Raw genomic sequence first — 16,197 nt, forward strand, 5'->3', positions numbered from 1 at the left:
GGCTTTATGATCAATGCAGCATGTAAACCGGATAATTTTGTGATGAAACGGTAGTTGATGAGAAAAGTGACTGAAGAAATCTGCAATGCATGATCAGTACTTTGTGGTCATGGGGTCAAAAAGATGTGGTTTTAGAACATAGAACAATACAGCGCAGAACAGGCCCTTCGGCCCTCGATGTTGCGCCGACCTGTGAACTAATCTAAGCCCCTCCCCCTACACTATCCCATCATTGTCCATATGTTTATCCAAGGACTGTTTAAATGCCCCTAATGTGGCTGAGTTAACTACATTGGCAGGCAGGGCATTCCACACCCCTACCACTCTCTGAGTAAAGAACCTGCCTCTGACATCTGTGTTAAATCTATCACCCCTCAATTTGTAGCTATGCCCCCTTGTTCAAGCTGGAGTCATCATCCTCGGAAAAAGCCTCTCACCGTCCACCCTGCTACAAAGATCTGCAAGGACTTGTTAACTGCATGTGACAATGTGAGAGCTAAGATTATTTGTCTTTAAGAAGGCCTTGGATAGTAAGTGTCAAAGTTGTGCTTTCCTAACTATAGTTCAAACAGTTATAAAACTGAATAAGACTATCTTAAAGTGAGAGAAAGCTGCAAGATAGAGAGGAGCAAAAGTAAATACAACTGCTTGGCAACAATCACAGGCTATGTAATTAACATGATAAACATTAAGAACTTGAGTGGGGTGAGTGTGATCATTGAGGGAACTGAGCTGGTTCGCACTGAGGTCATGGAAAGGTCTCGTTCAGCAATTTTACTACCGAGGACAGATGCTAATCTACAAGAAGGCCAATTGTCAGTATGTGAGTTTACTTGTAGTAGCTCCACCTACACACACATGCAAATAGAGACTCAGTACAGAAACTTGATAATGCCACACACTTGTTCTGCATCCTTGTCTATCCAGGGGAAGACCAGAATCTAGATGGTGGACAGTCCTGGTAAAAGAAGGGGTGTCTACACTTCCTTTATTTGTTTTACAACATGGGCTGTGTTTCAATCGACAGAAGTCCAGAATGGGGCGAGGGCAACGGAGCTACGCTCAGAAAGCCCAGAGCCTCAGGAATTTCTCACATGACCCCGATAATAACATTAATCCATATCTGTGAAGAATCCATCGTCAGACGAACTATGCTTCAAAGAACATTTCTTTTGTTGTAAAATATTTTCTGGCTCCTTGTGTTTGTGGAATTTGATATATAAATGCAAGTCTTTCCTTCTTAGAGAAACATTTTGCTTCCTGTGAACTGAAAATTAGAAACCCATTGATGGAGACTATATCCAGCCACAGTGACACTGAGCAATAAATTCTGGACAGGACTTACTAAAGTTTGAGAGTGTTTCAGTGAATAGAAACATACTAAGCTAACAGATCAGGGAGGTTGGATAAAAGTTAAATTTATTGGAGGTTCTAAATCTATACAAAAATTAATAAACATCAGATGAAAATAATTACATCCTGAACCTTGAATCAATTAAAATAACAAAAGGTTTGAAAATAACTAAGATTTTTCCTCAAACATAAAATGTATCTTGAAAGTGTGGAAATTGAATATATCACACCATTATTACACTGACGTATGATGACCAGAGGGAATTTAGGTCTGGAGAGATTCACCCCCATTCTCTCACCATACACAGAATAATCGACGTCCTGGATTGCACAGTACATGCATTCTCCATGGTAATAGTCAAACACCTGTTTGTACACACACATACATCTCTCCATTCACCAGAATGTTTCTGTCACCATCAATCTGGTAAACCAGATCTCTCATATCCAATTCCTACAGCCTTGTTCCCAAAATTATATTCCTCTCTTCCTTCCTGCTTGATATCCCTGTTTCTCAATTCCAGAAGAGAACAGACACCTTCTCTCCAAAACCAATTGTGTCCTTGTGGAATAACTGTTCCAGCTGCACAGAGCTCTGTTTAGACCCGACTTGGAGAACTGAGTTCAATTCTCATTAGTACGTTTCAGGAATGCCTTGGAGGGAGTGCACTATAGATTCACAAGAATGTTCCTGGGTCTTAAACTGGTTCTATTTAGATAACAGGATACACAGGCTAAGCTTGAATTTGCCTGAACATGGAAACTTATAGAATAATTATGATGCTTAAAATGATTCATCTAGTTGACAGAGAAAACCAGAGTTGACCAGAGAAAACACCATCACCCACCTCTAACATCCCCTCCTCAAACCTCTCTGATGTTTATCTTTCTCTTTTTATTTCATACTACCCTCATTTCCACTTCTTTGAGCAAACTTTTAATTGTAAGACCAGAAGGTGTAGGAACAGAAGTAGCCCATTTGGCCCATCAAGTCTACTCTGCCATTCAATGGGATTGTGGCTGATCTTATAATCCTCAAGTCCACTTTTGCTGTCTCTTCTCCATATGTTTGTTTCTCTTGCTAATAAAAATCTGTCTTTCCCAACAACTCATTCTCAGCAGACCTGCACAGAAAAGCATTCACGGATTCTAGGTGGCATGGTGGCTCAGTGGTCAGCACTATTGCCTCACAGCACCAGGGCCCCAGGTTTGATTCCACCCTTGGGCGACTGTGTGTGCAGAGTTTGCACATTCTCCCTGTCCCTGCGTAAGCTTCTGCCAGGTGCTCCGGTTTCTATTCACAGTCCAAAGATGTGCCAGTTAGATGGATTGGCCATGCTAAATTGTCCAGGGATGTGTAGGTCAGGTGCCTGAGCAAAGGGAATGCAGGATTAGGGTCTGGTAAGATGGTTCAGATGGTCTGTGTGGAGTCAAAGAACTGAATGTCCTACCGTACACAGTGGGGATTTTATGACAGATTCACTATCCTCTGAGAGAAATATTTTATTACTGTTTTAAATGGGTGACTCTTCACTCTAGGATTATACATTCTCGATCTAGACACTCCCACATGGGGAAACAACTTTTCCACATCTACCCTGTCAAGTTACTCAGAATCTTGTATGTTGAATAGGTCTCCACTCACTGTTCTAAACACCAACGATACAAGCCCAACTGACTCAACTTCTCATACGAAAATCCATCCATACCTGGAATCAAATTACTGAACCTTCTCTGGACTGCATCCAATGCTGGTAATTTCTTTCCTTAGTAAAGTCACCAAAACTGTTCGTGGTATTCCTGCTGAGATCTGACTAGAGCCTTGTACAGTTTTAACAAGACCTCCATATTTCTATGAAACACCTTAGAATGTTTCACTATATTAAGGCGCTCTGTAAATGCAATCTAATGTCCTCTCACGTTCCCTCCAATCCTCAAGGAACTGACCCGGAGGACAGATTGCGGACACTGACTGGCCCTTAGTCGTCTATGCAAGCAACCATTCAGCATGTGGAGAGCTAGACAGTGAATGTTTTTAAACAATGGAGACTGTTACAGCCAAGCCACATCTCACCCTCCCCTGACTTCTCAACTGGGGTCATTGATGAGAAATGGGATTCCTGGCTGATTCTCCCCCTCCACAGATCAGCGACACTGAGGCTATTTAAGGGACCTCCTTTATTACCCCAGGAATGGCTCCTCCCTTGTGTGCTTGGTCATAAGCTGAAGCCTTTCTAACCACTGAGTGTTTGACTGTCTTCTTGGTCAGAGCGAGAGTCAGTGACTGACTTATACCTGTCACTACACTGAAAGGAAGCAGAGTTTATGCAGGAGTTTCTACACATATTGTCTCCTTTTTGTGACATTTCATGATCTAGTCAAAGGTTCAATTGACCTTCTCGAAATAATTAGCTGCATGGAGGAAGAAGTTCGATACAGATGCTGCTGAGATCAAAAGTACTTTGGAATAACAGCTCCCCTGTGTGAGCACTGGTGGGCAAACAACAGTCAACTCTCAATGCAACAGAAGCAAGTGACCCGGCTTCACATCCACGTGGTAATGACAGCGTCTGATGAGAGAGGAGGAGGAGGAGCAGGTAAAACAAGATTTGCATGTCACACTGGAAGGATTTGACTCTGTTTGCGTTCACTGATCTTCCAGGGGGTCCGATAACTGTTCAAAGGTTTTACTGACACGGTTCCTTGTAGTCATGAATTCATGGACGGGGAGATACGTGAGCCACGTGAAAGTCTTGTTGCTCACCTCACATGTGGAAGGATTCTCTGAATCTGCCAGTGTTCCGAGCGGGTCCGAGAATTCAGGAGAATGTTATCATAAATGTCTTCCTTAAATCATTGGCCCCCTTTGTGGATCCTCTGATGGATTGAGGCTTTAACAAGTTGGTGAAGGCTTTCTCACACAGCTCCCGCCGGAACAGCTTCTCCAAAGTATGTCAGTGTTTCATGAGTATTGATGTCTGTGTGCAGGCTCAGTCACACACCTCACATTTGAAAGGCTTTTCCCGTGTGAATGTGCCGGTGATTTAACAGGCCTGATAACTGTGCAAAGCCTTTATTACACACTTCACATGTGAAAGCTTTCTCTCCTGTGTGAAGGCGAAGGTGTTCACGGAGAATAGAGGATCGTGAAAATGACTTGTCACACTCTGTACATCTGAATGGTTTCTCTCCAGTGTGAGTGCGTTTGTGTGTGTGAAAGTGAGATGAACGTGAGAAAGACTTGTCACAAACCTCACATTTGAATGGTTTCTCCCCAGTGTGAATGCGTCGGTGCTGTATAAGTGTTGATGACTGCGTGAAGGCTCGGTCACAAATCTCACACTTGAAGGGCTTCTCCCCTGTATGTATCCTCTGGTGTGTCAGGAGATCTGACAATTGGACAAAAGATATCTCACAAATCTCACATTTGAAGGGTTTGTCCTCTGTGTGAATCCTCTGGTGTGTGAGAAGCCTTGTAGACGTTGCGAAAGCCTTTTTGCAAACATCACACTTGAAGTGTTTCTGCCCTGTGTGAACTGCCTGATGGACCAGGAGGTTTGATGACTGTGTGAAGGATTTGTCACACACTTCACAGGTGTACAGTTTCTCCCCTGTGTGAATGCGCTGGTGAGCGCGCAGTATCGATGACTGTGAAAATGATTTGTCACACACCTCACATGAGAACGGTTTCTCCCCTGTGTGGATGCGTTGGTGTGCACGGAGGTTTGAAAAATGTGAGAATGGTTTGTCACACACCGCACACATGAACGGCTTCTCCCCTGTGTGACTGCGTTGGTGAAGGCTGAAGTGGGATGAGCGTGAGAATGATTTGTCACACACTTCACATTTGAATGGTTTCTTTTCCATCTTGCTTCTTGAGTTTACAGTAGATGCGAAAGATGTGCCTTGTTTGTTGGGAAATCTTACGAGACTGTGCAGTCCTCCTCTGCATCACCTGAACAGCCTCTCACCTGTTAAAAAAGTCAGTAGTTCATGAGGCTCAATGAATGATTGAACCTCTTGCCACACTACGAACACAGTCATACTTCTTCCCAGCCTCACCCTGACTGGTCACTTACAGCCGAATCTACAGAAAGGCTGGTTCTGATGGAAGGCTCCACAACACTGACCAGTTTCAGATCTGATGATTAGTCAGAGCACCCGCGACCCAACCGATTTCCAGGATGATGGTTTTACTGCCCGACCTTCTGTCGTGAGCAATGCTGTGAACAGACTGGATATCTTCCTACGGTCTTGCAGTTGCTCCTTGGATGATGGTCTGTATCCAGCTGCAGTGTTTCTCCTCTCTGCATTCTCTGATGTCGTACAGTGCAATTCTTCTGTAAAACAGGAAAAGGAAACATGATTTTCTCCAACTTCCTATCCTCCTTTGCTGAAGGGGTTGACTCCTCAGTTAGAGGCTGTTCCACAGCGAATTCCGGTCTCCTATTTCCTGTGTGGGGAGATGGGGGGAATTCATATGTAATTCCTCTTTTTTTCCTCATTGTCACAATGCTGTTTCCAACAGGGACACTGGATACTGACCAGGACCAGACAATATGGCTACTTTCTTTTGTCCGCCCAGACCCCATCTTCCCAGACAAGATGAGCACAATGATTTAGGTGGAACATCAAAAAAGCCATCTATTTGCTGTGAGCTTGCATCACTGAATCGTACCAATCTGGAAACACCTGAGACTCCTCTGCCACCATCCCTGGGAATGTCGCATCCCACTGGCATGTGGGAAGTCCTTAGTGTTGACTGCATGGTGTTTCATGCCTTCAGGTCAAATAAGTTCAAGAAAAATTACCACTCCCTTCCCATTTTAATGAGTACTTCACCGTGTTCATTATCACCAGGGAAGCAGATTGAGGACAGATCCCCAAGCTGGGGGTCGATGAGATGTATTGATACATCAGCAGCAGCAGGATTGTATTCCACTACAATGTAAACAGCCTGCTACGGTCTCATTCCATGATTATCATCAGACTACTGGATGGACATCAGCAGTGATCTTATTGATGGCAGGGTAGGATTGGGAGACCAAATGAACTACTTCTGATCTTAAGACATGTATGTTCATAGCAGAACACATTGCATTGTTGATGACAAAGTGTGAAGCTGGATGAACACAACAGGCCAAGCAGCATCTCAGGAGCACCTGGATGAACACAGCAGGCCAAGCAGCATCAGAGGAGCACAAAAAAATGCTGCTTGGCCTGCTATGTTCATCCAGCTCCACACTTTGTTATCTTGGATTCTCCAGCATCTGCAGTTCCTGTATTATCTCTGATCACATTGCATTGTTGGACTGGTTCCTGTAAAGACAATAATGCTGCAGATGGCACAACATTAAAGTATACCTAGCATAGATGACTGTTATGTGAGAAATTGAAAAGGGTTTTGTTTTCTTGTAAAAAGTGCTGCAAAGCACATTTACTCAATGTTAATTTTCAAGTCCAGTGACTCCTCAGACAAAGGTCAGTTCTGATGAGGAATCACAGGGCTCAATATTAGCTCTCTTATTCTCTTCATGGATGCTGTCAGACCTGCTGAGTTTCTCCATCATTTTCTATTTTTGTTTGCTTCAGATCTCCAGCATCTATAGTTGTTTATTTTACTTTTTACTGTTGGGTCAATGTTGATTTTAGTTTGTTTTTTTAAAGAATAAAAGCCTTAGAATGGGAAATTACATAGTACAATTACTCTTCAGTGATCACTGGGAAGAAGGATCTCTTTTAAATATTAAACAAAAACAGAAATTGCTAGAAAAGCTCAGCAGGTCTGGCAGCACCTGTGAGGAGAAATCAAAGTTAACATTTTGAGTCCACAGTCCCTTCCTGAGAACTGATAGTCACGAGGAAATGTTGGTTTTTATGCAGAAGGTAGTGTGGAGGGACAGGATAAGTAGTATATTACAGGTGGAGATACAGCCCAAAGAGACAGCAGAACAGTTGGGCAGACAAAGGAGTGGTAACAATCAGCCTAGGAAAATGAACAGCTACCATAGAACATAGAACAATACTTCGATGTTGCGCCGACCTGTGAACTAATCTAAGCCCCTCCCCCTACACTATCCCATCATTATCCATGATGGGAACAATTAGTGGCTAACAATGTCTGCAGTAGCAGACCATGTGATAACAAGGCCGAGTGAGTGGGAGTTGGGGTAACGAATTGGGAGGAGGCGTCTTATGCTCTAAAATTGTTGAACTCAATATTGAGCCTACAAGGCAGCAGGGTTCCCAAGTGGAAAATGAGGTGCTGAGCTTCACTGGAGCATGACCGTAAGCTTGAGACAGAGTTGTTGGCCAGGTAACAAGGTTCTGTATTGAAGTGGCAGGCAATTGGAAGCTCAGGGCCTTTTTTTGTGGATAGAACAGAGGTGTTCTGCAAAGTATTCGCCCAGAATACACTTCAAATCCCCAATATAGATGAGACTACATTGTGAGCAACAAATACAGTAAACTAGATTGGGTCAATTGCAGGCAAACTTCTGCTTCCCCTGGAAATTGTGTTTGGCTCCTTGGAGAGTGAGAAGGGAGGAAGTAAATGGGCAGGTGTTATACTTCTGTGGCTGCAAGGGAAGGTGCCATGGTACTGGGGATTTGTTGGGAGTGAAAGAGGATTAGATCAGGGTGTCTCAGAGGAAATAGTCCTTGCGGAAGACTGACAGGGGAAGAGAGAGGAATGTACGTCTAGTGGTGGCATCGCACTGGAAGCAGTGGAAATAGCAGATAACAATCCTTTGGATCTGGTTGCTGGAAGAATGATAGGTGAGGACAAAGGGTCCTTATCACTGTTGTGGGAGGGAAGATAGAGGTTGAGGCTGAAGTGAGGGCCCGTCTGATCGGTCTGTCTGGCAGCCCTGTCAACTAGTGCTGGAGAATCGTCAGTTGAGGAAGAAGGTGGACATTTTGGAGGCCACTTTGTCGAAGTTGGCATCATCAGAACAGATGTAACGGAGACAGATGAATTGGGAGAATGGAATACAGTTTTTACAGGAATCAGGGTATGAGAATGTACCAAAGTAATTGTGAGTATCGATTGATTTGCAGTGGATATTGGTGGCCAGCCTATCCCTAGAAATGGGGTTATTGAGGAAGGGAAGAGAGAACTCGGAGATGGACCAGGTAGAGATATCATTGGAATGGCAATTGGAATCAAATTGATAAACTTTTCCAATTGTGGACAAGAGTGGGAAACAGCACCAATGATACCATTGATTTACCAGAGAAAGAGTTGTGGGTGGGAGCTGGAACAGGACTGGAACTGTAATCCACAAAGAGACAGGCATAACTGGGGCCCATGCAGGTAATTGTATCTTTTATCGTATCTTTTTAAGAGCTTTTCAGTTTCTATGGAATCTGAGGAATCTCGCAAAAACACCATTAAAAAGGTGTATATCCAAAATATAACACTGAAATTGTGGGATTGTACTGTGCACAGCTTTACTGCCAAGTTACCTACACAGAAATAGTATCCACACTTACCAAAAAAAACTCATTACCTGTAAAAAGCATTGTGACATCTGGTGATGATTAGAAGTTCTATATAAATGTTTTATTATCTCAAGCGAGATGGGGTGGAGGTCTTGAAGCAATTTAAAAAAGGAAACATCCAGATCCGAACACACCCAGAGAACTAACCATTTCCAGTCCAGACGATAATAACCAGCTCCCAACACACACAAAACTCCACAAGAGGAAATGACGAACAACCCTCAGACAGTCGGCACGTTCCAGATAGTTACACCTCAGCTTCTCATATTCAGGAATAAGCCATTAACAAAACTCAGGCTGGAAACCAGGAGGGAAATGTTTCCAATAAACACACTCAATATCCAACACACAGCTCCAGTCAAACAGTTCAGCACAAAGCACCGAGTAAACAGCTCTCTCAGCTGGATCTTCTCACACAGCATAAGGGACATTTCCACCCCTGATTGTCCACAGGACAGTCAGACTGCCTGAAGACTGGTGTGGATATTATGGGATACAATTTGTATAAAAGCTGCTCCTTCACTCACCATCTCCTCACTTGGTTTTCAGTCCCTGTAGGAAGTGAACCAGCTCTGGAAGAGAAAGAAGGGGAAGTCGAGAAGCGCGAGCCCAGAATGGCTTGGCGCTTATGAGTTATGGTATTAAACTGTTAACAGCGTTTCTCGTTTTTCTATTTTTTCGTAAGAATGACTCCAATTTTTTTTAGCTTTGTTTTCATTGCTTTTCTGCTTTGTATCTTAGATTCTGAACCCCCTTACGATTCAACCTTAGAGGGCATGGTGGGTGGCAACTTGCAAACTTTAACATGTGACAATAAAACTCATTCCAAATTAATTAAAAGGCTATAATGGTTAGAGTGGGTGGGCTTGTGATTGACGTCTCTCACAACCAATCCAAATATTTATGGAGCAACATGAGCTTCCTAAACTGGGAAACTGATAGGTGAAATGGAAGTCAGTTTGATTTAAAGGTAGGATTTAAAGTTGTCATTGACCCATCTGAATAAACCCCCACTGATTGCTTTCTCAGTTCCCTTCGTGAATGTTTGACATAGATTTTCTGTATGGGAAGAGCATTCTTCAAGCCTGGGAGGTTTTCAAACTGACAATCGATGTGTGAGATGTGTGGCCATGGATGTAATTAACAGCAGATCAGAAGATTAATTGCCAACAACATCAGTGTTTTCTGCAAATTATCACTTTGAAGAGAAAGGGTGATTGGAAATAGAATGGAATTGAAAGTATGGAAGGTGAACAGATTTTTTTTAGAAAGATGACAGAATCAGGTTCAAAATGCAGAATACCTGAAGAGAGGGAACTGTGAACAACCTTGGTGAACATCGGGACCAGGAAGGGATGTTGAATGATCAGTTTAGTGAGAATCAGCTCGAAGGAACAGGAGATTGGTCTCATGGACACAATGAGCTCAGGGAGATAATGAGGGGAGATAGGAGACGAAGGTGAGCGTTCAGGGTTAGGCCAGTGGAGTGAAGATTTCCCAGGTGGATTGGTGGCAGAAAGGGAAATGGTCTGAACAGAGAGGCCAATTACAAGGGAGCAGCGATTTAAAATCAGTGATGAAAGCATTAGAGGGCTGAGGGGTATATATTTTTCTCCGAGAAGGTGGTGAGGAATTGGAACTCATTTCAGAAATCATCATCACTCTGTTTAAAAAAGAGACTTGGATACAAGCTTGAACAAATAGCTTGTGCACATTTAAAATAAAATTGAAATAACTTTACAACATTCACACTGTCCAGCAACCACACACCTGGGAAATTACATAGTAGATTACATTCAGAGTCAATCTCTATCTATACTGCCCCTGGCCTGTAGGATTAAACCAGGTCATTCTCACACCTGGAACAGGAACAAGACTCACTTACCGAAGCTATTCAGAAGTTCCTATGTAACTGACCTTGATAGCATTGGATGTCATGTTTGAAGCAAGACCACTGCAAATTGGAGAGGGCAACTACCAGACGAGTGATGGGCGAACATACTGTAGCTCAGTCTCACTGAGGAATAACACAGATTTTCAGACAGTGATCAGAGATAATGGGAACTGCAGATGCTGGAGAATCCGACTTAACAAAGTGCAGAGCTCGATGAACACAGCAGGTCGAGCAGCATCTGAGGAGCACAAGAGCTGACGTTTTGGGCCTAGATTCTTCGTCAGAAAAGGGGCATGGGGAGAGGGTTCTGAAATAAATAGGGAGAGATGGGGAGGCGGACTGAAGATGGATAGAGGAGAAGATAGGTGGAGAGGAGAGTATAGGTGGGGAGGTAGGGAGGGGATAGGTCAGTCTGGGAAGGACGGACAGGTCAAGGGGGCGGGATGAGGTTAGTAGGTAGAAAATGGAGGTGCGGCTTGAGGTGGGAGGAGGGGATAGGTGAGAGGAAGAGCAGGTTAGGGAGGTGGGGACGAGCTGGGCTGCTTTTGGGATGCAGTGAGGGGAGGGGACAAGCTGGGCTGGTTTTGTGATGCAGTGGAGGGAGGGGAGATTTTGAAGCTTGTGGAGTCCACATTGATACCATTGGCATGCAGGGCTCCCAAGTGGAATATGAGTTGCTGTTCCTGCAACCTTCGGGTGGCATCATTATGGCACTGCAGGAGGCACAGGATGGACATGTCATCTGAGGAATGCGGGAGTTAAAATGGTTCACGACTGGGTAGTGCAGTTGTTTATTGCGAACTGAGCGTAGGTGTTCTGCAAATTGTTCCCAAGCCTCCGCTTTGTTTCCCCAATGTAGAGGAAGCCGCAACGAGTACAGCAGATGCAGTATACTACATTGTCAGATGTGCAGATGAACATCCACTTGATGTGGAAAGTCATCTTGGGGCCTGGGATGGGGGTGAGGGAGGAGGTGTGGAGGCAAGTGTCGCACTTCCTGCGGTTGCAGGGGAAGGTGCCAGGTGTGGTGCGTTTGGAGGGGAGTGTGGAGCGGAAAAGGGCGTCCCGGAGACAGTGGTACCTTCCTCTGCAGCCGCAGGAAGTGGTACACTTGCCCCCACACCTCCTCCCTCACCCCCATCCCAGGCCCCAGGATGACTTTCCATATCAAGCGGATGTGGTATACTGCATCCGCTGTACATGATGTGGCTTCCTCTACGTTGGGGAAACCAAGTGGAGGCTTGGGGACCGCTTTGCAGAACACCTACACTTGGTTCACAATAAACAACTGCACCTCCCAGTCGCGAACCATTTTAACTCCCCCTCCCATTCCTTAGATGACATGTCCATTCTGGGGCTCCTGCAGTGCCACAATGATGCCACCTGAAGGTTGCAGGAACAGCAACTCACATTCCACTTGGGAACCCTGCAGCCCAATGGTATCAACGTGGATTTCACAAGCTTCAAAATCTCTCCTCCCCTCACTGCATCCCAAATCCAGCCCAGCTCATCCCCGCCTCCCTAACCTGCTCTTCCTCTCACCTATCCCCTCCTCCCACCTCAAGCCGCACTTCCGATGCCTATCTACTAACCTCATGCCACCCCCTTGACCTGTCCATCCTCCCCAGACTGACCTATCCCCTCCTTACCTCCCCACCTATACTCTCCTCTCCACCTATCTTCTCCTCGATCCATCTTCGGTCCGCCTCCCACTCTGTCCCTATTTATTTCAGAACCCTCTCCCCATCCCCCTTTCAGATGAAGGTTCTCGGCCCGAAACGTCAGCTTTTGTGCTCCTAAACTGCTGCTCGACCTGCTGTGTTCAACCAGTTCCACACTTTGTTGTCTCATTTTCAGACAGTTGCTGGTTCTTCTGCAGTGTGGCTGTACTTGAGCAAGTGGGATTTAGGATAGCTGTGTTTTTACTTGATGTGGGAATCCTTTATTAATATCCAGCCTGTAGGTTGTTCCTCTGTCTTAGTCTACCCACTTTGCTCTAACAGTCTCACTTCTCCTGACAAATGGACTTTACCACCTTTCACAGCTTCAGGAACCCAGACACAAAGCCAACACTGACACCTGCAGCTCTAACCAGTTTCCACTTTAAATTGAATCAAACTTTCTGGGTCCCAATTTAGAGAGGGGGGAAAGCATTCACACAGCCTTGGGACAGCATCACGAAGAAGATGAATCTAACAAAAATGTCATGTTATTTTCAATCATGGGTTAGTTATCCCTGTTGTTTGTGAGTCACACCAGAGACCTGAGCTCTGAATCTGACATGTCACTGTGTGTTGGAGCAGTGAAGAAAATAAGGCATTCACAACAGTACTCTCCAAAAGGAACTTTATTGGCTATGGATGTTCTGGGGTTACAAAAGGTAATGTGAAAAAATAATTCTTTCTTTCAGTGTTCAGTAATGTTCTGCTTCCTGTGAACTGGTCATGATAAACCCATTGATAGAGAAAGTATCCCAGCCACAGAGACTTTGACCAATATATCGTATATAGGACACTTCCTAGAGGATCCTGAATGTTTCAGTGAATAGGAACACCAGGCTGGCAGATAATGTAGTTTGTTTTAAATTTTAAAAAGTATGTTCATTACAGATTATAAATCTGTACAGGAAGTTGAGCAAACAACAGATACACAACAACTTAATATTCAGCTTATGCCATACGTTGAATTAATCAAAATAACAAAACATTTGAAAATTCTTCAAGATCCTTCTCCCAGCATGAAATGAAACTTGGAAGAGTACAAGATGAACATATTATACCGTTATTATATCGAAGTATGATTGCTAAGGAAGCTCACCATATTCAAGACAGTAGTCTTCCCAATCAGGACAGTACAAACTCTATCCATGGTATTAATCAAAACATATGTCACTTGAAGAGGATTTGTTTATAAATCACCAACTAAAGCAGGATCTGATTCTATCGCACACCCTCTCGGAAAGTTGGCTCACTTTACCAACATACACACCCTCACATCAGGGAAAACTCTCAGAATACAACAGACACATTTTTTTTGTAAAATACCTGTGCTTTAGGCTTGCTCCCAATTCTGATGGTCAGAAATGACACCAAACTTCAATGATACAGGATTGAGATTGGGGGTTCCATCATACAAACAGACCAATGGCCACAGAGAATGATAATATGGGTTCATAGAGCAAACAGTTTCCATTCCTTACCCCAGATGAGTCGGACAGGACTTTGTAATTTGCAACTCTCTGTCCTCCATTGACCACAATCCTACTATCGCCTCCAACCTGCTTTAACCATTGTTGATTTCCACGCATTTTACTCTCTTGTAGTCAGTTTCCTTATTGATTCAGTCTACGAAAGAAAATTTGAGTATATCCAGTGCACAACTGATTTAACCATTCATCCCACATCAAGCAGTAGTGATTCTGCTGACCTCTGTCAGAACTGTTTAGTATTCCAGGTCCATCCCAAAGAGAAAAGATAATCCACAACTTCCCCTTCCCAAAACCAACTTTGTCTTGTGGAAGTTGTGTTCCAGCTGTGTGGAGTTCTGTTTAGACCCCGTCTAGAGAACTGTGTTCAGTTCTGGGTACCACTCTTCAGGAAGGATATACTGGTCATGGAAGAAGCAGAATGTAGATTCACCACAAGTGTTCCTGGGGTAAAAAGATTTATTTATGATAACAGGTCACACAGACTGAGATGCAATCCTTAGAGTGTGGAAAATTAAGGTGTAATCTTAATAGAGGTATTTAAGATGATTTAACAAGCTGATAGCAGCAATTGGAGAGAAAGTATTTGTCTGGCAGGAAGGACAGGGGAGCAGTGTTTAGATCCAGGCTGTGTGGGGGTGATTCCCAATGTCAGTGACCATGTGAATACTTGTCACATTCTTACACTTAAATGGTTTCTCACATATGAATCCTCTGATGCAACAGGAGCTTTGAAGAGCTGGAGAAGGATTTGTTGCACATATCACATAAAAATGGTTTCTCCCCAGTGTGAATGCGTTGGTGCACACGGAAACTGGATGACCTTGAGAATGATTTGCTGCACACGTCACATGTGAATGGTTTCTCACCAGTGTGAATGCGCCAGTGACTGACCAAGGTTGATGACTGTGCAAATCCCCTGTTACACACCTCACACTTGAACGGTTTCTCTCCAGTGTGCATGCGTTGGTGCACACGGAGGTTCCCCGACTTCAAAAAACCTTGGTCACACACCTCACACTTGAATGGCTTCTCCCCAGTGTGGATACGTTGATGCTTGAGGAGTAGCGATGATTGTGTGAAGGCTCGCTCGCATACCTCACACTTGAAGGGCTTCTCCCCCGTGTGAATCCTCTGGTGTATCAGGAGATCAGAGGAGCAAGTAAAAGATTTTTCACATTCTGTACATTTGAATGGTTTCTCCCCTGTGTGAATCCTCTGGTGTATCAGGAGGCTTGTAGACTTCAAAAAGGTTTTATTGCAAACCTCACATTTGAACGGCCTCTCCCCTGTGTGAATGCGTTGATGTGTGCGGAGATTTGAGGACACTGAGAATGATTTGTGGCACACTTCACATGTGAACGGTTTCTCACCTGTGTGAATGCGCCGGTGTTTCACGAGAGCTGATGACTGTGTAAAACCCCTGTTACACACCTCACAAGTAAATGGTTTCTCCCCTGTGTGAATGTGTTGGTGATTCACAAGCGTTGATGACTGTGTGAATGCGTGGTCACACACTTCACACTTAAATGGCTTCTCTTCCATTTGGCCGTCTTTGTATTTAACTTGGTACATAAGATGCAGCTTGTGGGTCAGGAGATTGTGTTGAGCTTGTGCAGCCGTCCACACAAACTTGACTGCCTTGGATATGTGGGTCTTCTTCCTCTAATTTCCAGTTAAACACATACGAGGCCTCACTAATGTAAAAGCCTTTGAGGATGAAGAATGCTATTCCCACTCTAGAAATCGCTGTCAAATATTTACCAGGGGAACTGAGAGAGCAACTGCAATAAATGAGGTTTTATTCAGATAGGGCGATGACAAGTTTAAATCCCCACCTGATCTGCTGTTCAAAGTCACCTCCGTTTCACCGGTCAGGAAACTCATGTTGCTGCAGAAATATTTGGATTGACTGTGAGAGACGTCAATCAGAGAGCCCACCCACTCTGCCCACTCTCTCCACTTCCTCTTCCAGAGCGGGTTCACTTCCTATAGGGACTGAAAACCAAGTGAGGAGATGGTGAGTGAAGGAGCAGCTTTTATACAAATTGTATCCCATAATATCCACACCAATCTTCAGGCAGTCTGACTGTCCTGTGGGTAATCGGGGTGGAAATGTCCCTTATGCTGTGTGAGAAGAACCAGCTGAGAGAGCTATTTACTCGGTGCTTTGCGCTGAACTGTTGACTGGAGCTTGTATATTGTGTTGGACATTGTGTTTGTTGGAAGCATTTCCCTTCTG

General features: G+C 44.2%; 2 protein-coding genes across 2 annotated transcripts in view; one reads left to right on the top strand and one right to left on the bottom strand.

The window, feature by feature from the left end:
* Positions 1 to 16,197, top strand: part of LOC125446439 (zinc finger protein 271-like) — a 111,492-nt gene that overhangs the window by 18,009 nt on the left and 77,286 nt on the right. The gene's annotated exons all lie outside the window — the stretch shown is intronic.
* LOC125446444 (zinc finger protein 271-like) lies at positions 1,485 to 15,850 on the bottom strand. Its single transcript, XM_059639399.1, has 3 exons — positions 14,659 to 15,850; positions 5,604 to 5,693; positions 1,485 to 5,299 (listed from the first exon to the last, which is right to left on the bottom strand). The coding sequence occupies exons 1-3, from the start codon at positions 15,528 to 15,530 to the stop codon at positions 4,357 to 4,359; spliced, it is 1,905 nt and encodes a 634-aa protein (XP_059495382.1). The 5' UTR covers positions 15,531 to 15,850; the 3' UTR covers positions 1,485 to 4,356.

This window comes from Stegostoma tigrinum, chromosome 34 (assembly GCF_030684315.1).
Source record: "Stegostoma tigrinum isolate sSteTig4 chromosome 34, sSteTig4.hap1, whole genome shotgun sequence".
NCBI classification, from domain to species: domain Eukaryota; kingdom Metazoa; phylum Chordata; class Chondrichthyes; order Orectolobiformes; family Stegostomatidae; genus Stegostoma; species Stegostoma tigrinum.

Bases quoted from the DNA above. Each gene is read 5' to 3' on its own strand.
- LOC125446444 (XM_059639399.1), bottom strand. From the start codon at position 15,530: ATGTACCAAGTTAAATACAAAGACGGCCAAATGGAAGAGAAGCCATTT. The intron at 5,694-14,658 runs GTGAGAAACCAT...CCTGTTTTACAG, and splicing joins TTGCATCAGAGGATTCATAT to AAGAATTGCACTGTACGACA. The intron at 5,300-5,603 runs GTAGGAAGATAT...CAGGTGATGCAG, and splicing joins CAAGGAGCAACTGCAAGACC to AGGAGGACTGCACAGTCTCG.